The sequence below is a fragment of the Megalops cyprinoides genome, chromosome 4, assembly GCF_013368585.1.
Source record: "Megalops cyprinoides isolate fMegCyp1 chromosome 4, fMegCyp1.pri, whole genome shotgun sequence".
NCBI classification, from domain to species: Eukaryota; Metazoa; Chordata; class Actinopteri; order Elopiformes; family Megalopidae; genus Megalops; species Megalops cyprinoides.
In genome coordinates, this window is record NC_050586.1 from 14291895 (window position 1) to 14317976 (window position 26082).

The following is a 26082-nucleotide window of genomic DNA, read 5'->3' on the forward strand; positions in this document are numbered from 1 at the left end:
TTGGACAATACACACACTTTGACTGGCAGTGTATGCTAATCTACATATTATTTTTCCTTCACCATGAGCTGTAATCCAGTTATTTTCCTCCAGTCACATCTGTTCAGTTCAGGCCCCCCCCCCTCTCTCACTCTCTCACTCTCTCTCCCTCCTGGGTAAGGGGCTTAATTTCTCATGTCATTTAATTGTGGCTGTGTACTGTGCGACTAGACACTACATTAAGCAGCTTAATCCCTTTGACATGCTCTCCTACACTGTAGAGTCAGAGAGACAGGAGAAGGAAAGAGAGCTTGCTGTACTAAGAAGCACATAAACTCAACCTTCAAAGAGAAATCAGATATGCAAACAGAACTACAACACAAAAATAATCCAGTACAGCGATCAATATTTATTAATTGTAGTGTGTGGATTTTTCACCAAATTACTTTGCAAATATTTTTTATAAACGTATCAGACAGTAGTCACGCTATAACATCTTTTATTAAATAGTATTAGGGACAAGGAATATAACATTTGTCGCTACTATTAGTATACACAATGTCTGGTCCAGGAATTTATAGCACACAGTACTCAATTATACATATTTATGTATGTATATGTACATATGTTTACGTACATACATACATTCAGTACATACATACATATATGTTTATGTATATATATATATATATATATATTTACACTGGTTTTAAAGTATCATCTTTCATTCTCAATTTGAACTATTATTAACATGAAATAGGAAGCCATGTTAGAAAAATACAATATGAAAAAATTCTAGCTAACAAAAGTATTCCACCAAACTACAGATTTCAAAAAGAAAAAGTCTTTTCTTTCTCTTAAATAAAAATGTAACAAAATGGTGCGCTTTGCAGCATGATGACTTAGATTAAATGCATCCTTTCTTACAAACATTTCTTTGTCTAAAAACACAAGAATGGTACAAAAACATGAAAAAACACTGAAAAGAAATTAAACACTTGTGATATGAACAACTAAGTATATTCTTCAGATATCTTCCCCTTCAAAATAACTGAAAGGGATCTCTGTGTCACACCACCTGGAGGAACTTTATTATACCGCTATCAGAGCATAGAATACAGAACTAGACCCGTGGCTAAGACTGGAACATAGACTTCACGAGACATGGGTTTTTATTAGCAATGTGCCAAATTGCACTGGAAATTAGCATAGGTAAAATACCAGGGTTGTTCTAAGAGAAAATGAACTCAAGTGCCAGTGTGGAAACAACAAGCGATATAGAAGTCGCAAAGACCTTCAGTTTCATGTCCGCTTGGTCACATCAAGATGGACATTTTCCATGTGGTTCATATCCAAGTGCTTTTTGACTTTCACCTGGCGACATCAAATCAGTTGTGTCAATTAGCAATAACTGTCAAGAGATAACTGTCATTTAAGCTACTGATAATTTTCCCACAGAATGAACCCTGGTGCCCTTGAAGGCGATTTGCTTCATAAATCGTCAAGTTTACGATGATTTTGTAATATCTGCCTTAACAATTAAGGAGCATGCTTATTTCACCACTTTGGAAAACTATGACATCTTAACCATGTCTCCTGTCAGTTTATGTGAGTGACAAGTTGTCAGTGTTAGCCATGAGAAATTACAGAAGATTGATATTGTTTAATAAAGAACCCAGTGCCATTCTTGCATAAAACAATATCAACATCCTAATTCCAAAGGACAAAGATGCCTAAAACATACGTCATGGACACCGCTTTCTACACTGTGTGGGTGAATGGAGAATTTGGAGGGGGATGGGTTGTACACAATTGAGAGAGATTTATAAATTGCTTTAATACTGGATAAGGTCAAAAAGTTTGCATCATGTTTTTTTTTTCGTATTTGTGTGCATATTGTGTGTGTGTGTGTGTGTGTGTGTGTGTGTGTGAAAGGCATTTTACACAAGAGGCACCTGACCTCTCTCTACCCTTCCACCAAGCATCCTTTGATATCTTATCCTTTGTTACATTCCCCATTCCTCACTTAAGCATGGCCGGACAGACAATACCTTTGAAGTCAGCAAAAATATTACATTCTTTCCCATGTAAGCAACACGCACACATCAGCAGGAACTCTTCTGTCCAAACATTTGGTTACTTTTTGCCTCTCCTTCACAAGGTTGAGTATGGCCATAAAGTGCAAATACTGCACAGTTTGAGAATGTCAGATTGAGTCTCACACTTTAAATCCAGTTTCATGAACAATATCCAATTAAACAATCTTTAATTGAAACAAACAATATCTTATTAAGGTAAAAGCTGCATTACAGCTTCATGTTTCTCCTTTGGCCCTGCCACCCTGTGAACAATAAAACATTCAAATGCCTTGAATTCTGAAATCACAAAGGCAAAATCCAGTTTAATAAGCTACAGACATTTTAATACAGCTAAGAAAAAAAATATGGGATGACCAAAAAGCACCCATCTTTCCTTTTAATAAGGATGTCAGTTACCCAGCCCAAGCGACTGTAGCCACTATACTAGAAGCAAACGTGACCACACCTGTCATGGCATAACTTCACACAATTCCCCACATTACACTGCTGCAATTTTCCAGTACAAATGTGAAACAATGAATGTTTAAACCTCCAATAAATATTTCTTTTGAGTCATAGGTAAGCACCCTATATGATTTACAATGCTGTACACAACACTGACAAATAATAAATAAACAAACAATGGTAACAATATTGAGGTGCTAACTTTACACCTGGTTTACTCATATTCATCCAGTGACCACTGCAATAACTGTTCCTTTAAATTTGGTGATTGTTTTAGGTTTAGCAGTGGCTAACTACTTTTTCTTTTCGGTTTGGTATTTATAATATTTAATGCTTGCTGAACTGCCAATGTATAAAGTAAGGATAACTGTGTGAAGAACACCACCCTTACACATAGTAGAGTACTGACACAACCCTGCCCCAATCAGAGCACAAAGAATTCTACCCAAACTGCTGGTTTTGGAGTTCCAACCACTAATGCTGACACTGTAATCATGACGAGTAAGAGTCTATGTAATTGAAGTGCAAATGCTATAAAATGGGGTGCCTGGAATTCCTCTCTCAGTTCTGCCAGACGATACAAAACCAAAACAAGTAAACTGTGGATCTGAACCCCAGGGAAAGTGTGTAGGGCTCAGTGAATGAGGCCTAACCCAGTATCTCCTCTGCTGAACTGGGACTCAGCAATTTAACACATGAAAAAGACTCAATATACAGATAGAGTGTAAATGGTCTACTTCAGTAGTAATGCCATGTTTCATGCTCTCAAGTCTGAATAAAGCTCTATAGCGTGAAATCAATATAAATTATCACCATGTGTGTCCTCCAACAGCAGGTCCCTATTGTCTACCTGCAAATGTCTAAGATAAGCTAAAACATGCTCAGACATCTTAGCTCTGTGAATGCCTTTGAAAGAATATAATCCCACGAATAAATCTTGCATCTTGAGGAAGGCTGTATTTGAGACTCTCCAGGTTTAAGCATGGAGAGACAACTACAGCTCCTTAGGGAAGGGTTGAAATCTATGCACAAACTAAACAGGAAGAGTAACAATTACATGAAAAGAATAACTGTAATAGTGATCAAGAGGTACAGTACAATAGGTGGAATTTTAAGTAAGAAGTCTGAGAATCATGGAATCCTGTAAAAATATAACCCCCTTTCCTTACCAGTACACACAGAACCCTCCCCATCCCCCCAACAAAACATTTTGAGGTGCAGTGTCTTGGTAATATAAAATATACTCATTTTAAGTGAAAAGCAGTGTAAAACTGACACCTTTTTAAACAAAGGGCAGACCAGAGGATAGGTACTATATAGACAGGTATAAATGAGCATACTCTCTATCTGCCTTACTGCCTGAGTGCAAAAGTTTTCAAAGTATTCAAAGTCTCAAAAGCTTTCCTTAAATCTGTTGCTCTCTGCTCCTTTTGCAAACCATGCACTGTTGATGTTTTTCTCCCTGATTGTCATTCATAATTCTCTTCTCAATGTCAACCAACCAGAACCCCCTTTTATCTAATCTTTTATGCATTCTTTCAAATAAATTCTTACTTGTTATGAATGAAATACATTGAGGAATATTGAGGATTCCAGCACTTCAGCACTGTCAGTGTAAATAGTAATATGGAATAATTCCGTCTAAATTTTGTTGCATTTTCCAATAACTAACCTACTACATCCAGCACTAGTAAAAACACCCCACCTGGCAGAGCAACGATTGAAATTCCAGTTGTAACAGAGGAAGGAAGAAAAAGAGGCAAACTATTGACTTGGTACTATAATTAATCCCAGTAAGACCTGGGATTTTACCTGGCCAATGTGCCAGTGTTACTTCTGCCGCTGGAACTTTCCTCGCCCTCCAGCGAAAAAAGGCTTTCTCTCCCATCAAGCCTTGCTTCAAATTTGCATTTAGGGTGGCGGGGATTTCAAGGCATATCCCAATAAATAGAAAAGCTGAACAATCTCTGCATTCATTCCTGCAATAAGTAGTGCAAAACAAAACAGCATGATTACTTTGCATTACTAGGGTAAATATGACAAACTACTTGCATAAACGTGACTTCACCCTCATGCATGCATTTATCCTGTGTCTGAGTATGTGCGTGTGCGTGTCTGCAGGTGGACACTTGTTTTGAGCCTCTTCTGCTGTCCACCGATTGCCTGGACTCTCCCCCCCCCAAAAAAAAAGCTGTGCAGGTTTGCTAAAAAAGGACCTTGAGAGACCATTGCTGTTGAATGCCACTTTGAAACTTTTGCTGTAAGTGTATAAATGAATTCCCTCGACCTGTCCGTCTCTTTCCATGTGCCCTCCAGCTCCAGTGCGACTGACAGTGAAGCTTCCACTCCACCACCACATGGTGGAGCGCTGCAGGGAGCATTCCATTTTTTATGCCCCCCCCCCCCCCCCCCCCCCCCCCCAAGTGTTTTCATTTCCAATTCCGATCTAATTTTAAAGCTGTGGAAATCAACAGTCAGTCAGCCATCTGGATTCACTTATGTCATTCTGCAGAAGTATTTTGGCTCCAGAGCTGAAAATAAAGATCTGATTTTTCTTTTTGCACTCATCTGTAAATTTAGTGTGATTTTCACAGAAATTCCGAGTGCATTAAAAACATACATATATGTATGTGTATATATGTATATACATACACATACATGCACACACACACAGAGAAAGAGAGAGAGGGACTTAGGCATTAGGTTTCCTGGAGAGCCACTGATACGATACAACACAGTTGTATTATCAAAACACATCTGTGATATTCAGTGTAACACATATACATCAACAGCAGGGTGACAAGGTTGAAGTGGTAGTGGCACCCCCAAATTGTAGTGACGGGACCACAATTACTACTGTACTAACCACAGCACCACAGAATAACTTTGTTTTTCAAGAGGTGGTGGATAGAGAAAAATCAAAACACCTAGGGAAAAAAAAGTTGGAATGTCACATCGCTCAGAAATCTCTCCCCCCCTGCAAACTGGCCGTCCGTCTCTCCCTGTTGCTCACTGCTATACCCCACTTTCCCCACCTCCGGGAGCCCCGCCTCCTCCCTCTCCACCCCCTCCCTGCCTCCTGCAGCCTGCCCGCACAGCCCCCCAGTTGTACCCAGCGAAAGTCGGGCTGATGGGCAGGTACTGAAAGATGCGGTGTCTGCGCAGGAAGTCCATGCCGAAGGGAAGGTCATACGAGCGCATGCCTTCCAGCTCAGCTGCATTGGGGCACGAGCCCCTCTTGAGCTTCCTGATCCCTCTCTCCTCCAGAGATCCTACAAGAGGGGGATACGGGACAGGACAGGAAGGTAAAGGAGAGAAAGGGGTTGGGGGATAGATAGAAAAGAGTCACCTTGATTATGAACAATTTGTAAACGAATTTGTTTAAATTCGAGATAAAAGGTAGAAAGAAAAAGCTTTTTTGAAATAACTTCAAAAGACATAATGTGATAATCTACAGGTACAGGTACAGTGACATAAAGAGGTGCTCACCAGGAATAGTATTGTCCAGCACAAATGCCACAGATCCTCCCACAAACATCGCCGTCGTCAGAAGCACATTGAGCACTTGGTCGATCTCCACAATACCTGTGACAGAGTGAAGAGAGACTAATGAATCTGAATGTTCATCTGGGCCAGATGAAAAGTATGGGAAGATACACTTCATCTACATTTTCAATGCTGGGTGTTCTTTCCAGCTCAGAGAGCATGATATATAAAAAAGGAAGCAAATAAACGCACTTTAAAAATTTACTGTGCGTCCAGCACAGCATATGTGCATCAGGAAGTGTTTTTACATGCGGCTTTGATTGACTTGCTGGATGTGAGATGAGATCGTGGCTCCTAAAATGGGAGGTATATGAGTGTGTCTGTGTTTACGAAGCATTTATTAGCATAGCACAGTATTTGTGACTACCTGGGTGGATTTAACACTTACATCACATAGCACTGCCAAACATGCCAAAGGATTTCAGACAGTGGCTTGTAAGACTTATTTAAAACATGGCTTTTCAGTGAAAACAATCTAACCTACAGAAGGTGTTTGCATGGACCTATCAAACATGAAGTTACCTTGTAAGGGCCATTTCCTTGGTGTGTGCTTGGTATGGCCACATAAAAGATTTCCCTGGGGTTTACTTTCACTTACTGCTTTTTGAGAAATGGTCTAAAACGTGAACAGCTAGAACAAGGACAGTGTGTCTTCGTGATGTTGCGTCCTATAGACAGTGCTTTCCGAGCCCCTCTACCTGTGACCAGGGGGTTCTCTTTGAGGTAGCTTGGCAGCACCAGGCCGAAGAAGATGGAGAAGCCCAGGACGAAGAGGTTGCGGGAGGAGTTGAGGTCGACGAACTGCAGATTGGAGAGGCCCACGGCGGTGATCATGCCAAAGAGAGTGCAGAAGAGCGCCCCCAGGACCGGGTCGGGGAGGGAGGCGAAGAGAGCACTGAACTTTCCCACCAAACCCAGCAGCAGCATCAGCGCCGCCCCATACTGGATCACACGCCTGCTCCCCACCTGCAGGGCAGATGGGGTCACACACACACACTCTCAGACAAGGACGGGTGACAAGGTCATTAACCAATCCGCAGCAGATCGGTCCTGCCACATCTACTGAGGTGAAGGCCCTCCAGCACCCTGCACTCTAAGCCAGGTGAATGGGAGTGTAGCCACCACATGGTAAGGCCACTCTGGGATGTTCACAAACACAGGCAGGAGCCGGAAGGCTCACCTTAGTGATTCCCAACACCCCGATGTTGGGACTGGAGGAAGTGGAGCCATTTCCTGTCCCAAACACACCATCCAGCACACAGGACAGACCCTCAATGAAGATTCCCCTGAGGGACAGACAGAGAGAAAGACATATAGAGAGGGAAGGCAGGGAGAGAGAGAGATTAAAGCATGTTATTGTGTTATTGACCACATCCCAGCCCTTGAAAAGGAAAGACACAGGCTAATACGGTTACCCGAAAAGGGACTGTGCTTTACAAAATACTTTAAAATAAGAGACGCATTCTTTCATAAAATCAGTATTTCCCACCCTCAAATCACACAGACGATTGACCCAGAAAAGATGACAGTCATGCTAGGAGAGGGACACACAGCCATACTAGTGGCCCAATACACTGCCCCCTGCTATAGCCTGCAGGGTAATCAAAGAACACCCTGCATGTTGGTGTCTATTCATTTTCCAAGTCTTTCTCTACCATTTATGTATGCATACATTCTTAAGTACTCTCTGTAAAAATGTTTGCTTTAATTTAGGCAGAATACACTATATGTTTGTCATGTCAATAAAGCCAGTAAACTTTGTGCTGGCCATAGCCATGTCCACAGCAGGTCTCCTAGATGAACTGTCTCTGGTATGTAACAACAATGCGGTTAATCCACAGGACGTCGATAAGTTATAACCATAACGTTGGGATAAGGATTAGCTTTAAACAAAATTGTATTTCAATTCTAATTCAGTGGGGGACAGAGCTGAGCTAGAGTGCTACGAAAGGGTCTGTTCGGCACTGCAAAAGTAACCTTTACAAACCACTACAAAAACTTGGGTGTGTTCTAATTTCATTTCAACTGCAGGCAACAACTTGAATTGTGTGTGTGTGAGAGTGAGTGAGTGAGTGAGTGAGTGAGTGAGTGAGACAGTAAAAGGGTGAATTTACTGGTGAATTTAAGGGTGAATTCAAACAAATGAATGAACCTGCGAGGCAAAGACCGGCATGCACAGTATGTCACAGTAGAGATGTTAATTCCACAGATATCTGAAACTGTGGAAACTCTGGCAATATTTTGCACTACAGGAAAGACTGACTCACGTAGTGCCCGTGCCAACCATGACAGGGTGTGGATGGGGGCTCAGACAGCACGAGGTACCTGTTGATTGCGTGAATGGGGGGCGGGGGGGCGCAGGAGAGGCGGGCACAGGCGTAGTAATCCCCGATGGACTCGATGATGCTGGCCACCACTGCGCTCAGCATGCCGATCACTCCAGCCGCCGTCACATTGGGCAGACCCCACTGGACTGCGAGCACACGCACAGAGGAACTCAAACGACCGTTCTTCTCTCATCAGCGCATACACACACACACACTCACACACACAGGATTATAACCTCATAACAAAGGATAACTCTTGCTAAAACACACATACACACACATCGCTGCTGTTTCACATGCACACAATACTGTTGTTACTCCAAGTACTACTCTTAACAACGTCACACAACATAACAAATTGGTAAAAACACAACACCGACACAACCACCTGTTCATAATGACATATACACAAAGCAACATGGCTGCCACAGCTTCAACACCCTCAGATGCTGGTTCCACACTGTAATGCTATTACAATGGGCGCCTGTCTGATGTGGAGGTGGCTACTCACAGGGGTAGGGGATCTTGAACCAGGGGGCAGCGGCGAGAATGCCCCGCCGCGCATCTGTGCGGGCATAGAAGCCGTATCGGTCCTTCTGAGGGGGGAAGACGTCTGTCACGGTGAAGATGAAACAGAGGAACCACGATACCAGGATCGCCATGATGATCTTGAAAAGAGAGAGACAGTGAGCAAGCAAGTGAGTGAGTGAAAGTAAGTAAGTAAGTGAGTGAGTGAGTGAGTGAGTGAGTGAAAGAGAAGAGAAAGTGAGAGAACACGAGAAAGAGAAAACAGCAAAATCAATGAGAGAATGAATCAGTGAGTGAGTCAGCAAGAGTGAGACAGTCAGAAAGAAAGTGACCTAAAGCAACTGAGATCAATCAGTTTAGAACTGATAGAGCAGTGTTAATCTTTACATATGTTCAGTGGTTTACATTTATAGATGCTATTTGTTATTTATTACTTTTTTTTTACTTGTATGATGTAACATGCTTTGGCAGTAATTACAAAATATATATAATGCCAATTAAGCAAATTTGGACTGAAAAGAATTGAGATAAGATAAGCGTCAGTGAGCATTTCAGAGAGAACTATGAAACCCAAGAGAGAGGGAGAGGGAAAAGAAGACTGAGAGAGAGGAAGAGAGAGAAATCGAAAGAGAGAGGCAAATGAAGAGAGAGGGAGGTAGAGAGAGTGCTGGAGAGAGAAGGGGCTCACCGGGAACATCTTGAAGAGCTGCAGGCGGTACGAGGTCCAGCCCTTCTTGGCCTTATAGATGGGCAGAGGCAGCTGCACGTTGCGGGCGTACTGAGAGAACAGCAGCACCAGGAAGATCGTTCTGCAGGGAGACACTGTTCAGCACCCTCCTGTACCCCAGCAACACACAGCACCAACACAGTACGGTATCACTGACCCCGAGAAATCCAACCGGATTGACACTGCATTATCTCCTGGGTGAGCCCTATTCCTTGCAGCAGTGGGATATCACCTTATACATGAGACCATAATGTATCTTTATTTAGCTCAGACAGATAGATGGAAGATGGCTGCATCAGTTTCAGACAAGAGACGCAAGCTCACGCAATGCCCGGGCTGTCACTCAAAGAGACAATGTCACTACAGTGTTCAACAAATGAAGCTCCCCACAACAAATGCTTACTGGCCTCTGACCAGGGGTTGTGTATTAACAGGTACGCTTCAGAGTATGTGCCTGTGTGTGGCTGGGATACCCCAGGCTCCCGCCCCCAGCCCCACTCACAGCATGGCGATGCCCCAGTGTTTGCCCGCTCTCTCGCCGGCAGCCTGGAACCCAGACAGGCCGATCAGGGCCACGGTGGGGGTGATGGTGAGGGGGCCGATGTATTTGAGCAGGACCCCAGGGAGCCCCAGGGCTCCGATGCACACCTCGATCAGGGACGACACGATGATGGCTCCCTGGATCTGCCAGAGGGGAGTGAGGAGGGAGGGGGAGGATTTACAGACGGTTAGGGTCTGTGAGCTGAGTCTACGCCTTGCAGCAACTAGGCCCCCCCCCCCCTCCCCCCTCCCCCCACTGCTCTCTCACCAAATTCAATTTCCAACAATTCAATTTGATTCGAAAAAGGGTAGCCTTTAGCATAAACTGCGTCACACAAATTGGGTTGCAAAAGGTTAATGTGCACTTAGCATTACGGTCACACCTTAAGACAAATGTGCCAGAGAAGGGCGACGTGGCGCTCCCACGTACGAGTTCACATTAAGTTTAAGGAGGAGTGGAACGGTGTGGCTGCGGCCCTGAGGCCACTCTACCCCCTTACCTCTCGTATCCGAGGGTGCCAGATGTGTTCTGTGTGCATCAGCTCTGTACTGTTCACTACTGGAACGACTGGGAGGGGAAAGAGAAGGAGCAAAGAAGTCTTCAGGTTAACAACCACATTCTTGACTGAAGTTAAGTGTGAGCTCTGCATATGAAAGTATTACAAATACAATAATGTGTGCATACTTCCATGCGTCAAATTCTTTTAAGATCTGAGATTATTCCACATATCTGTTCTGTCAATTTCTTTTCCAAACACAGATTAAAATGCTGTCCCAAACGCAGAGAGCAATGGCAATCTGCCAAAAGTCTTCCACAACGGGGAACTCAAGATGTGTGTGATGTGAGTGTGAGGTGTGTGCGTGAGGTGTTGAGGGGTGTGTGACATGCCTGTAGCATTGCACTTCCACTTCTCCAGGGACAGGATGGCACGGGCAGGGGCAAGAAAGGCAAACGCACTGGCCTGGAACAGGGGGAGGCTGGGGAGATACACACAACACACATTCCCATCAACCCCACAGAGAGAACCTGCAGGGAAGCCCAGTGTGTCAGTCGAGTTGTGAAACCAACGGTCATGAACGGGCCATTTTATTCCTTTTACAGTGCAATATCAGCATGTGACCACACGGTGTCCTCACAGACCACTGAAGCACAGCAACGTGGCAGTGTGAAAAGCTCATTTAAATAGGACAGGTGGACCAGGACAGAAAAATATTTTGTTTACCCTTAATCATTAAAATTATTTGATTGAGGTCTTTATCTGAAATCTGAAACAGAAGATGAGGGCAAATAGCACTGTTATGGACAAATACAAAACAAATGCTTAGGCAATGGTAACTGGTAAAAACATGGCAGTGGTGAAATTAGGAATGAAGATCAAAGACTAAGACAAAAAAATAGGGAAGGGAAGCATTACATAAAAGAAGAACTTTTTCTTTGAAAAGAAAGGGCAATTTTGATGTAAGCTCTACCAGCTGTGCACACATACACACACGTCACGTTTCCTGGAATGGAGAGGTCGACGGGACGAGGCCAAGAGTGAGCAAGACAGTGTGTCCACACTGCTCTGACCTCACTTGGCACCATGACTCACCAAATAAAACCAGTCGCTCCGCATCCACTGCTCACTCACTTTCCTCATCCCTCCACCCTGCACCTCCCTCGGCCCAGCTTCTCTGCCCGTTACCCTGGAGACGCACTTACGTTTGGCCAGCGTGCTAAAACAAGTCTCGCTGACGTGTGCTTTTGAGCATTCAAGACACAATCACTCCAGACTCCCCGACAATTATTTCAGAATGCGTCAATGTCACAAGGAAACGGAAATGAAATGGCCCTGGTAGCAGAATGGCACGGCTCAAGGGCCATATCTAACATGGCAGCATCCTTTGCCACATCACAGAGAGAGACAACACCACAGATCTCAACAGATAATACAATAATCTGTGGCATCCTCCTCCATAGTTAAACCCTCTAAAATATGCAAACTGGCCACAGCCAAAATTAAAATGACCTACTTTGATTAAAACCTTGTGGCAGTTTGCCTGACTCTGACCTGAGGAGAGATCTCATGCCAGCCACTCGCATTCAAAACATCTGTTCAACAGGCCAGACGAGAGCATTTTCAGTCTTGGTATTCTGTCATATGGAGCTGTCCAAGGGCCTGCACTTCTTAAAGCCTTTTAAAGACTTCTGGAAATCTCCAGTGTAGAGGCCAAACCATTTAATACGCTCGAGTGAAACAAAAACTTCAGTCAAGCCTGCTTCATTTTCACAGGACAGGCCTCCCACTGACTGGAAATGGCATTCAATTCATTTTTTTTCCCCACAATGCGATTAAATTCAATCAGGTGGCAGAAACTGGCTGGGACTCCTTAGGCACTCGAAATAACACTGTTCAGCACGTATAAGGAAAATCAATGAACTTTTTAAGTGCAGACACACCAAAATGGATTTTTGTCTGGGTTTCACTTCCTATCTGAGGAGGCGGCTGCTTCCTGCCACACGGTCTCCACATGGGACAACTGTAATAGTCACTCAGGCCAGTGGCTACACTGTTCAATGGCATCCTGTTATCGAGTAAAAGCCTGATGGAATTAAAGGAATGAGAGAATGACTGTCATTATCCTGATTCTATCAGATTGACAGGGGAGGGGTTACGTGAGGACCAATATAGAAATTTGATGGTACGGGAGATGAGCATGGATTCATATCAGATTGGCTTGTGAGTGAGATTAAGTGCATACTGCAATGTGTTGACACAACAAAAATTCCTAAGATATGATTTCATCACAGCTAAAGACACAGTGTGCGAGATTCACCAACAGCTGAGCCAATCAACACCATACTTCATAGTACACCTGACAGGACCACAGGTGGGTAAAAGGCGTGTCGAACGCATAATTAAAGTCCCAAATCTCACAAAACACTCCATTTTCAGTCAGCACAGTTTAAATAAAACTAGTTACATTTCCACCCTCTCTACAGGCAGCTATTTCAGTGACACTGCAGAATCAACTATTCCCAGAATCCCCTGTGTATCCACGCTGTGGATCCATCCATTAAGTGCTATATCTGACACTATTAGGTGTTGCCCAGCACAAAGTGACGAGTTTATATTCAGAAAACATGACAAATGGTTTCTTAAACCGTACTGTGTCCCAGTGATGTGTCTATGTCTACACTGATGCAGACTGGATCCTTTGTGCCCCACAAGCCACATATGTAATTCTTTAAGGTTATATTCCAAGTGATATTATCACTAAACTGCATGACTAGTGTAAACCGTATTCCTTCATGTTTATTTATCTAAATGCTGAATGCTTCATTTGATGACACTTGGTCTTGTGAAATTTGGAAGTCCCCAAGAACCGTAACCACACAGGCACAGAAGTCACCAGATCCCTGACCAGAAATGCTTGTCAGACAACATCAGGCACAAAACACATTCCATCAAAAGCAGTAAGTGTTCTACAGGCTCAATCAGTACACAGTGTGCACTTCACATCACATAAGGGAAGTGTGCTCCATGCAAACCACTTCCCTGCAGTCAGTTCATACTTATCTCGGTTAAGCCCGTGGCCATCACAAGACCTGTGCGAGACTGACTAAACTCTTTCTGCGAGTGACTGCAGATGATCAAAACAGACGTGCACTCTGACCGACTGAAATCACAGCATGACATCAGAACAAGGCAGTTACCCCTGCACACTCATTCAAAACATTTCAGTCATTCAAAATGAAAGGTAATTCAAACACCATGCTCTCTTAAAAAACATCCTAGCGTTTATAAGAGAAGGGATTATACTGTAATGCGTTGAGGCCATTTCATGAGTACATTGGCATAATGCCAAACATTTGACAAAAGGAACAGGGCTACAACTTGGCAAGGGCAAAACTACTTATTGATATAGTGTAAATAACTGGTAATAACATCTAGACTAAGCGAGAGGGCCAGTGAAAGGCAAGGAGAGAAAGAGAAAAGACTACAAAAACATTTTGTATTTTTTTGATAACTGAGCATATTGTAAATGAACCTGACACACTTGACACACAATTACTGGGCTCCTGTGAAATTGTCGCCATTGGTGTTGATACATCAAAGGAGTTTTGAAACTGTTGAGCAATAATAATTGTGACCACCTCAGCCTACTGGTGCACCCCCTGATCCTACTAGGATACAAAAAACGGAAAATAAAGCAACATGGCACCCTGACTGACCATGGCGACCCTCTGACCTTAAACACATTTCTAAATTCGTAAAACACGGACTGACAGCACTTTAGCACAATTCACATGTAACTCTCAGCTGTGTTGTGGAACGCAAGCCTGATTTAGCCAGAGGAGTCATGTCATGCAGGCAGCCGAACCCCGCCCGCCCACTCGTACCGACAGCCCAGCGTGGTCTGCAGCAGGGTGGTGATGCCCACGCAGAAGAAGATGGTGCCGATGAGCTGGCTGGTGGCCCACTGGTCGAAGCCCACACACATGGCCTCGGCCAGGAGGAAGGGAACGGCGATGGTCCCGCTGAAGCAGGTCAGGTAGTGCTGCACACGGGGAGAGGGGGGTGAGAGGGTTAAGACTCACTCGCTAGGGGATGTCTACATTGTACAAAGAACTTTGTTTAAGCGTTAGTATTTGTACAATGTTTAATGTAATAAGGGAGTATTTGTGTGTGTATGTGTAGGTATATATGCACGTGTGTGCATATGTATGTGTGTGTGTAGGCATGTGCACATGTGTGTGAACATGTACACCTGTTTGTGTGTGTGTGTGTGTGTGTACATATATGTGTGCACGTATGTGTGTGAGACTTTACCTGCAGGCCCAGGAAGACACAGAGGTACCAGGGAGGAGTGTCCTCGATGGTGTATATCATGTCCATCCGTCTAGCATCTACACTGTCAGCACTGTCCACTGTCTCCGACAGAGAGCTCTGTACACACACAAATAAATGAAAATAAGCTACAGTGACAAAGTGTTTGTAAAGTCATTATGGTGAAAACTCGAATGAATACTAGCCAGCTGCATGGAAGCTGTCAAAATATATAAATTCTTCATCCACATAGTCACTATATCTACAGTGGACAGCTCCTCTGCTTTAAGAACTGAACAGAAAGCCTGACAGCATTCACAATGTCAGTAGTAATGGGAGCTATGTCCCAGCCTAGATGGCTCATTGGGTTAGAACTGATTCCATTTTCAATGGCACACAGCAGCTTGATGTACAAGCACTAAGTCTAGACGGTACAAGCCTAGACAGTACAAGCATCAAAGATTTAACAAACCATTATATGGTGTGCGCTAGCACCCACACTTGTGTACTCTCTCGGTGCTTACTATTTTCCCTGCCTGTCCTTCGAACAATATCATTCCATCTTCATTCAGACAGGGACCATTATGTATTAAAAGCAAAACAGTGACTGTCACATGGATGCGGAGGAAGTGCCCTCATTCACGCCACCCCTCTATATTTGGTAACATGACTCAGCTACATTCAGGATGACCAAGCATAAAAAGGAGAACATTTCCCAGCAATTGCTTTCATTTCTCTGTTTAACCGCGTGACATTATTTCACAATGTCTCGATATTGGATGGCCTACATAATTCCGGGAGGGGCCATTTTCAGGCTGAACTATTCCGGGCTGACCTATCAAGCCATTCTTCTGGCTTCGGAAATGTGCCATCTCTTTGTGAATGTGTCTGGAGGAAAAAAAAAAAGTGCTGAGTCAAAGTGCTGAGGGAGAGACGGAGTTTTCTTTGGACAGTGCCGTATTGAGCCAGTTAAACATGAGGGATGAGGAGGGGCATCCGTCTGACAGACGTAACAGAATGAGACAAGAAATAACCTAAAGAACAGGTCACACGAGAGACCTGCGTGCATGTTCATACATTGTTTGGTGCTATGGAGACCGTAGATTGCGTGAAGAGTGGGTCGTATTACAGCACATCCACATCCTGCCTCCCAAACAAGTAAAATTCCTTATGTTAAAATGCCTCTCCCTTCTAATTCATACGCCTACTGAAACCACTCCCATCCCGACTGGTTTCAGGTTCTAACTTTACTATGACAGGCTTATATGACAAGGTTTTGCCATGTTTATGTACATTTTGTTCCTTATCTCGAAGTTCTTCAATCTCAGAAATGGAATTTTGTTATCACGTTGAAGAATTTACTTTGGCATTTTGGGCATGCGGCATAGGGAGGCAGGTTGTGTTATTAAACAGGTCATTACGGTGAACAAATAAGAACACTTACACTACTCAGCTCATCACTACATTACAAAACAAACTATGCCTTGTAATAGAGTGCCCCAAACAATGGCACTTCTCTTCTTAAAATTAAACTTATTTTACACCTAAAACACTAAACTACAGCATACATTTTACTTCCATATATCTCCCTTATCAAGGTTTATTCTTCGTGAGTATTCGCCAGGCCGGTCACATACTGAAGCAATGAAGGTCTGATTGGAATTTCACAAATATAAGCTACCTGAAGATCAACAGCACAGTGCTGTTGTGCTCATAGGAGCTGGGGACAGTGTCACTGAGTGTATAGGCTGAATCACCGAGTATGCATCTGCAAAACAGGGTTGCAAGGAGTTCAAGGTCAAAGTCCAAGAGCTATAGATGAGACTAATTCAGAAGCTGAGGCAGTCACGTTTTTTTTGGCAAAGGTAGCCCCCTTAAACTGAACAGTGCCGATTTTCCTCAGGTGCCATCTTACCTTTTCTGCCCCTTCATTCTCCTTGATGTAAATGGCCATGAGCTCTGTGTTTTCAGTGTCCTGATCAGCAGCAGCCTGGCTCACCCCATTTAACACCACCTACACAGGAGAACAAGCACAGAGAATTGTTTATGTCAGTCCATATACCCAATCCACCTCTCCCACACACACAGAACTGATTCTGTTAGCTCATATGCCCAACACACCCCTCTCACACAGAACTGATTCTGTTAGCTCGTATACCCAACACATCTCTCACACATGGAGAGCCACTTTGGTCAGCCCAACACTACTCTCAGTCACAAACACACACACACACACACACACACACACACACACACAAACCGCTTCATTCAGTAAACACTTCCCCCTCTCACAGATACAAACTGAGAGAACCACTTCTGTCAGCACTGTACACTGTACTATAAAGACCAGGCAAACAATGAGTGCACAACTGTCTGAAAGTGGACAGAGAGATGATGGTGATGAAAAGAGGGCAATGGGGGCAGAGGATGAATAAAAGGGTGGAGAATGGGAGAAAGGACTGAGAACCACACTGACACAGATGTTCCCTGGTGTGTGCCCTACAAGGATAAAGAATTAATGAAACAAAAACAGTGCTCTGCAACTATTTTGATTAGAGTCTTTTGCCATCTAGCGGTAAAAAGAAGGTACTATTGCAATTTTTGGGGAGCCACTCACAAAGTCAATCAGAGAAATAAAGAAATTATATTTTCAGGGTCTTGGCTGTGCAAATAATGTTTAAGCATCCTTACAAATGGGAGACAAATACTGGTAGGATGTGTGGTTGCATGACCTGCAGGATGCAAAACTGAGGCAGAATGGAGCTTCCTGTGCCAGCTGCCATGGAAATATTGGGCAGAAACAAATGAAGACACATGTACACATGCATGCTCTAGGTGTCAGTGTCTTTAGTGACACTAACTGCAGTGTCCATGTTTCAACATGGAGTTGCAGTTTCAACCATTTTTATGCTGTCCAGTGAAACTCTCCCAGAGAAGACAGATTGGGAAAAAAAGGTGTAGTTTCAGTTTGTTCAGCCTCCACAGTCCTTTTCAAAGTTGAACATCTTATGTTTGATGTCACGATGACCTTTATACCAGTGCTGATGCTAACGAGGTCACCCCGTAGAGTATGACGCTAGACAGATGAACAAATCCTAAAATCTAATCAAGTGAAGTGTCAGGGTGCGTGCGTGTGCGTAAAGGACACATGCTATGCTCCATCTTCCTGCCCATGGCAGAGAGACAATTACTGTTGCGACAGACATACGTAGGGCTGAAAACAATGAATGACTATTAACCTGTCAAGCTGGTAATAAGCCCCTGTGCCTGTTTAATGTACAACTCTGCAGCCCTACCCTTAACTCTTCCTTCAAAATGTCTGAGGAGAGGAAAGAGCGAGGAAGAGGGAGAGGGACACAGAGAAATTAGGGTAGAAACAGCGTTGTTGAATTGCTTGACTTTGCTTTGCTTGTTTAAACGCCTTTTATATCTGGCAAAATTTTAGCCCGTTGCCTTCTATGGTATCAGTCAGTAGCAAAACAATGTTCTGGATACATATTTGCCTTCACATTGGTTAAATGCTATCCATCTTCTGAATTACAGACATGCAACATAGTTCCACATTGAACTACAGTTCCCAACATGCAAACATGCAGTTTATGATTGTGGAATGAATATGGACAATTTCTGAAAATATGTTACCGAAGGTAGATTTTTAACCAGGTAGCTACTCTGTTCCCTGTCCTAGGACAAATATTGCTATGTCATATTATACTACCCATAACCAATCAAAATGTTAAGAGCTGTAGGCTATTTAAGCAATGTACTGGTTATTTACATTAATCTTTTTATTAACTGCTGACAAAAACACAACATATGAAAAATATATAAAGTCACATACATATAGAGTCACATAATATATCAGAAACAATATTCACAATTATTTTCTGCGACACAAAACAAAAAAGAAGTGTTTTAACAGTAGCACATTGGCATTAAGGAAATGAGTGGAAAAAGTGGAACTGTGGGAGAGTATTCTTTAAGCAGCCATGATTATTCTTATTCTTATATATTATTTAGCATCACAAATAAAACTTGCCTCCTACAGTAAGTGGTGTGTTAATGGTACTTCCTGCTTTTGCTTTTGCTACTGAGCTAATTTTGCAAACCCACCTTTCCTGTAGAGGGCTTACAATTAATTGCCCCCTTACAATTAAATGCCCCCCCCACATCAGCCTCAGTTTTCCCATTATTAGTGCTACAAGATCGGCATTCAAATGCTGTGGGTACATGAGAGAGTTTTTGGAGGTCTTAGAACTGGAAGACATACATAGCAGCGGTATGTGCAGCGCCTGAGGCTAACACATATCTGGCACAGGCTATGAACTAAGAACAAACTGATATGTTGCATGAATTTTAAACATCTGAGAGTTCCTGCTGAGCCACTGGTGCTTAAATGATGAGAAAAGAGTGTAATGCAGGAATAACTGGAAGGATGGGGAGGCAGTGAAAATGAGTGAGTGGGCATGAAGACCAGCAAAGAGACAAGGGTGTGGGGCTTGAGAGAGGAGGCGGCCACAGGTGAGGAGGATGTAGTGTCACTCTGGCTGCTGTTCAAGTCAGAGGGAGGTGACACTAATCACTACTCTAGCTGTCCAAACTGCCCTATCCTGTAATTACAATCACTTTGGCCAGCTTTTCTCTACCCAGAGTGCTTGATGCATAAGAGCCCAGATCCCTATGATTACAGCTGCTGGTTATTTTTGACTGAGTGTGTGTGGGGCAAGCTAGGGTCCATTTCTTCTTGTTCCAGGGTTTGGGAACAACAAGCTTCCTCATTTTTTCTCGGCTCAAGACAAATCTGATGGCACATCTACACATTACCCTAACTGAGACCGCTAGCAACTCACTGTCACACTGTTCCTAAACACAAGAAACTGAAGCAACTCTTGTCACTCTTGGGGATAATTCCCATAAATGAAAAATGCAATGATGCGGAAAACAATTTCAAGTACGGGGAACCTAGGAGAATAAACCCTGAAGAATCAGTTGGCCTATAAGCTTACTAAGCAAATAACTCATCCCAGCACACACCTGGCACAGACCAATTCTCTCAAAAAGCCCACAAACCACTATAAATCAAATTACTGAGCAAATCAAAAGCTCTTATTTGGAACAAGTGGAGAATGAAACGGTGAAGAAAAAGTACACTTGACTACTATAGGGCCCTAAAACATGACTACACCCCACCAAGTGTCCCTTTACTGTCAACAGATACAAAGCAGAGACTGACCAGGCCCTTGACCAAGTCCAAGCTCATCAACCAATGGGCCGATGGGAAAGGCAAATATCATCATGGATGCCCAAGGGGAGAGTTTATGTGGTCACTGTGTGGCAGGTGAAGAGGAGTGAACGCTTTTTCTCCAACATCACTGAGAGTGTTGAATTAATGCTGTCCTCATTCAAAGAAATGGCAGATGAAGAAAAATGAGCAGTGTGTGACTGGGGGTGGGGCAAACAGCACCACAGCCTGCCAGGTATATGGCAGCATGGTTCAGTCTAAAGAACAGAAAGTCAGCAACCTCATTCTTTATACCATATTCTTTCTCTCAGTTTTTATCATTGTATACTTATTGTACTGCTTCATCTGTTTGACGTGCAGCCTGTGTGTCTTGGCTACATGAATTTACCTTTGTCACACCAATGAAGCAAACTGAAATTCTGCTCCTTGGTGAGAGAGTAAGATCAAACTGAATTGATAGCACAAAAGAAAGTCAGCCAAGAACACCTGTGATTACTAAAATGTGCAGTAGCAAACATTTCAGGGTTTACAAGAGACAAAATAAATGGATCGGCACAGAGAGAATGACAGAACACTACTGAACACACTATTGACAGAACATCTGGAATTGGGTTTTGACTTTTGAATTTGGCGTGGACTCGGATACACTGTACTTACAGAGACAGGGCAAAGGACATGGACTCCTCTACCCCCTTTCATGTAAGTACAATGTGTCTGAAGTCCATTTCCTTTACTCCAAATGGACTAAGACACACCGTCACAGAAGAGGGGCGGAGGAAATGGTACTTACAGGAATGGGGTAGAAGTCTGCACCATGTTTACTGTCCTCTTCATATTTCCCTCCCTCTTCTCCGGAATCCACCGACTTGGAGGTGGTGTTCTTCCCCACACCCATTCCCCTTTCCACCGCTCTCTCGGTGTCACGCCCTGCGCCGCTCACTTGCCGTGGTAGTAAAACTGCAGGTCGCTCTTTCAGCTCGGTCACATGGTCCAAAGATTGGTCGGTAGGATCATCTGGGGTGAGACAAAGTAGTTCATTCATTGATCATTAACAAGGTGCATTATTCTCCATTGTTGTTTTAAGTTCAGTTTTTTTTGTTTTGTTTTCAGATTTAATTTCTTTTGATAAACAGACAGGTATATCCAGGGTATTCTCCTTGCTCAAGGGATCAACAGCAGCGTCCTGCCATTCCGGTTCTGAACCCACAACCCTATGGTCATGTGCCAACTGCTGTAATCATTCCTCCACACTGCTGCCCTACGCAATACATATGTAGTGCTGATGAGGCTTGGACTCCCTCCATAACCGGTGATACTGGGGATCTAGAGAAAAGTGCAGCAGTCTGCGGGGCGGTTCTGACATTTAGCATAATGCTCACAGAGACAGAGGGCAGAATGGGGACTGTTTTACTCTTCTGTGCAGTGGGACCATAGCTTACAACAGAGCGCAAACTCAAATATGACACAGGGAGGGAGGGACAATGCACAGGAGAGAGGGAGGAGTGGGACAGGCAAGAGAAGGAGGGAGAAGAGTTAACTGAAAGGGAAGTCAGAGGGAAGAAAGAGAGAGACCGGAGGCAATGAGAGCCAGAGGGAAAAGGAGGAGGACAGGGGCAGGGGTTTGCATGAAGGTCGGTTTCTCTCTCTCCAAGTGTTTGTGTTTCTGGTGTCACATCAACTCCTGTTTACTTTATGTGTGGCCCGCAGGCCTCCCTTTCACATCCTGCCCCCCTCTTCTTCTAACGACCCGCCTGTAAAGCCTTCTGTTTCTTCTCCCTCTTTCTATTCCCGACCCTGAGTTATCTCCTCTTCTCCGCACCCTCTCCTTACATCCTTGTTTCCGTTCTGCCTGGCTGCTAACCCTGTGCTGCAGACGGGCATGTGCGTAAATGCACACAGCCATGGTCGGCTCGTACAGCAAGCAGGGGACAATGGCGGGAAGTACCTAGTTCACACATCGCTCCAGTCAAGCGGTGCGCCACGGTGCATCTGTTTGGAGGGGGTAAACTAGGGGAGGGGAGGGAAGGAGAGGAAGAAAGAGAGAGAGAAGGGGGGGGAGAAAGAAGTAGACGAGATAGAAAAGTGAGATTGGGGGGGAGGAAGGCACAGGGGAGGGAGGAAAAAGGGGGAGGGGGGGAGTGAGACGTGTTAATTTAGCAGCCAACATCCATTCACTGTGCATCAGAAAAACTGAAACTGCAATGTGCTTTAAGGCTCCTGCTCTTTCTCACCATGAAGAAAAATACCCCAGATTAATCAGATATTATTTGCATTTCAAAACGCTGAGGGGATTATTTGTACTGTTTTGAGGGTCAGGCGTAGGTTTCCAGGGCAATTGCATGAATAGATAAAAGAAACCCCTTTGAAACCAAGATGTTGTGACTGGTTCGGCTTAGGAAGAAAAAGGACATTACTGTTGACAGAATTAAGGCATAGACTGGCAAGCCTGTTCTGCCACAGATATTGAAGTTGCATGCATAAAAATCCTGACCTTCCGGGCTGAAGCTGGAAACTGCAAGCATGAACAAGACAGACTCAGGCACAAAGTATAAGCAGTATTTATCTGGCCAGGTGCCAGATTACTTCCGATGGTGGTCTCTTGCCAGCGATCTGGCCACGCGTTGCAAAAAGTATGAAAGCCTTTTCAAGCATCTCCACCCAATGATGACTTATTATCAGCCGTTTTCTTTCTCAACAAGTGGAATTAAATGCATTGTGGTCAAAGCAAGCAACTCAACTGAAATATTATCAAAAATATGATATTCAAATTAATTTGGGGGGCTGTGTCCAACAACAGACATCTTTTTAGTCTCATTTCAATTAAGTACAATTATAGTTAATTATAATATTTCATATAATTACTGTTAATACAACTACTTTGGAGAGGATGTCTGGTAGTACATAGGAACCCTGTGAAAAGCTAAATAAATGTTTCAGCCCTCTTTCACTTTTATCTGGCCCTTTTCTTTTCTCCAAGACAAGAGCAAATACTTAGGGCAAGAAAATGAATTATCATGTATTTCAAACCATTCCTATGTTCTCACACTTATATATATATATATATATATATATATATATACATATGGTAAACTGCTTTACAAACAATAAATATCTGCTCAATGATGACATCTCTTGTAATATTATATGACAATCTGGAAGAACAATTTTCAGACAACCAATTATTAGGACTGCCTACCATACAATCAATTAAAAGAAACCAGTGAAAAGTCTTGCCAACTGTTTTAAAAAAGGATCCTCAGCTGGGTTTGAAGGGCTCAGATGGCCTGTTTCCATTCGTCATGTTCAACTACAGCTTGATGACTGCAAAAGCCATGGGACAGGCAAAGTAAAACAGTCTGAATTTCCACTGCATTCATTTAAGGTGCAGTAAACCACCAAAGGCATCTCTGCCCATATGTTCACAGGCACTACTCCCACACAGTGTTGGATGTCTCCATCTGGCTGGACACTCCCCATGTTTACTTTGATGTTCTGTTCAGATCTCGATGCTGAAAATAATTTCAGTTTGTGCAAGATCATGCTACATGGTGTTGCACCAGGCTACTTTCTATGACCATAAAGTTTAATGTTACCATTCCCTGGCCACAATAAGAAATAGGTAGCCAGCTGTAAGTGGCGTTCTCAGTTGGTCGCACCAGCACATGATTTGGTCGCACCCAACAGCCTAATGATCATCATGCACTCGCACGAATGCAACCACGTGAAATTTAAACTCGCACGCTGTCAAAAAAATGGTCGCATATTTGCATGTCGTACTGGTGCGCCTAGTAATAAAATTTAGTCGCACTGTCTCCAAAAATGGTCGCAAAATGCGACTAAATGGTCGCAGTCTGGAGCCCTGATTTCATTTGGGAGCTAAATCCAAAATTACCAACAAATCTTCACATTCTTTACCTTACATGTGTTCCACACCTACAGGTAGTTTTGGCTGGGCTTAAAAGCAAACCAATATGACTTAATTAAAAAGGAGTGCCGGGGGGGGGTGCATTGTTTCTTACATCTGCATTGGCAGTACCACATCAAGGTTTTGTCAGTGTGCGTGCACCTTGACAGATTGGCAGCAGCAGTACTTTTGGCAACATTCTCTGTGGCCTGGGCCTCCCTGCACACTCACGAAACAAGCACTCGGCTGACTCCCCGAAGGGACCAAATCGACTTCAAGTGAAAAGCCGCCGTGGGAATGCTGTGCCTCACAATCTTCCCAGACAACACTCCCACATGTCTGTTAGGCACACTAAGAAACCTAGTAACTGAAAAATCTCATGAAAGTAGCCCTAAGCCGCTAAAGGCCCAGATGTCCGGATCTGGCCGTCAGAGCGCGTTAAGATCAAGTGTGACACAGTGACAGCACTGCCCTGTCTCAAGAGTTCAAGCCCCCCTCTGATGTCAGCACTGTGATGTTACGCAGTGGCTGATGCAATGTAACAGTGCCTCTCTTATGAGGTGGACTCTCCTGTGCTGTCCGCCCGAATCTTTCGGCACAGACATCACAGACCTGCCCTAGCCTCAGGGGTCAATCTGCAGGCACTGTCTAGAAGAGACATCATAGAACTGCCTGTGTTACTGGATTGTCACAGGATGTCTTGATTTCTCTGGAAGGTGGAGAAATTTATAGAGGTTTGAGGATGTCTAAGGACCTGTTTATGTACATGTGTGCCTGTGACCGTTATTATATTAAATGTCAAAACCAGGCATTATCATAAAAAAAAAAAATTCCCATAAGCACATTATTCAAATGGCCACAAGACAACAATGTGAATAAGTCTAAGAAATGAGAGACAAATTTTTTTACCTCTGCCTTTTAGTAGCACAGACAATTTTACATTTTACATTTATCTTGAGCTGAATGTCATGAACTCAACTCTAAAAGAAGTGACCAGTGAGGCAAATATGTGATAATTTTAGGGACAGAACAAGTACAGAAAGTCTTATTTGCTCAGAAATACAGCAGAAAACAAAATTTACAATAAAAAAAACCTTTATCAATACTTCCAGGAACCAGTCCCTTTCTTAAAATCCGCTTTCCATGAAAACACACCCTACTGCTTGTACGTAACATAAAACTAAGAATGTAAAGCATCCTTACATATCCTTTCTCAAGGCAGGGTTGCAACCTTCTCAGGGGAAACAAGACCTCATCAACAGAATGGTGCTGAGTGACTTAATTACAGCCATATATACCTGTGGCAGCCAGAGGGAGGATCAAACTCCTGCATTTGCTGTTTAAGTGATTAGCATTCACACTGGGACCTCGGGATGCCAACTGAAGACCACCAAAATAAGGAGGGAGCATCTATTCAAGGACCATAATGGGTCCCCACCTCTAAAAAACAACAGGGTGGCCAAAAACCTCAGCAATACTGGCAGGAGGGACTGGGAATAGCTATGCTTTGAGGAACCCCAGTATACTCATTGCAGTGCTGTAGTGGGAAGTTCAGATCACTGAGCTACCCAGGCAATACTGTGGGACACAGGAAGTCGATCGTGCTCCTCAGGGGCTAGAATGGGTCTCTAATGCCTTTAAATGAATGGCTAAATTTAAACTAGTTGAATTATTGTGATCTGAGAGGTAATTTTAAAAGACAAACAAGGATGGGCAATTTGAAAGCCAAATGAATTGATTTCAATAAGGCAATTTGGGAGAGATGTAAATGATTGCCAGAACCATTCTGGTCCTCTTATAAAACCAGACTTGCATGCCCCCAGGTGTGGGTCTGAACTTATCTGACTGACATTACAAGGGCATAGACAGCCAAAGTTTCTCATGTCATCCAGTCAAACAGTGGCTTTTGTTAATGGGGTGCAGAGTAGCACAAAT

General features: G+C 43.5%; 1 protein-coding gene across 2 annotated transcripts in view; it reads right to left on the minus strand.

Annotated features, from left to right (window-relative positions):
• Positions 1-1849: 1849 nt before the first annotated feature.
• Positions 1850-26082, minus strand: part of LOC118775978 (solute carrier family 23 member 2-like) — a 32046-nt gene continuing 7813 nt past the window's right edge. Inside the window, exons 2-16 of one of the 2 annotated variants that reach the window (XM_036525984.1) lie at positions 22189-22250; positions 21034-21257; positions 16917-17015; positions 15005-15121; positions 14575-14732; positions 11080-11168; positions 10691-10758; positions 10153-10334; positions 9612-9732; positions 8907-9063; positions 8394-8541; positions 7249-7354; positions 6767-7034; positions 6012-6107; positions 1850-5794 (exon numbers count right to left, since the gene is read on the minus strand). In XM_036525984.1, coding sequence (XP_036381877.1) covers positions 5538-5794; positions 6012-6107; positions 6767-7034; positions 7249-7354; positions 8394-8541; positions 8907-9063; positions 9612-9732; positions 10153-10334; positions 10691-10758; positions 11080-11168; positions 14575-14732; positions 15005-15121; positions 16917-17015; positions 21034-21257; positions 22189-22201 — 2103 coding nt within the window. In that variant the 5' untranslated portion in view covers positions 22202-22250 and the 3' untranslated portion in view covers positions 1850-5537. The remainder of the gene's footprint in view (positions 5795-6011; positions 6108-6766; positions 7035-7248; positions 7355-8393; positions 8542-8906; positions 9064-9611; positions 9733-10152; positions 10335-10690; positions 10759-11079; positions 11169-14574; positions 14733-15004; positions 15122-16916; positions 17016-21033; positions 21258-22188; positions 22251-26082) is intronic. The other variant, XM_036525985.1, reaches the window with a different exon arrangement.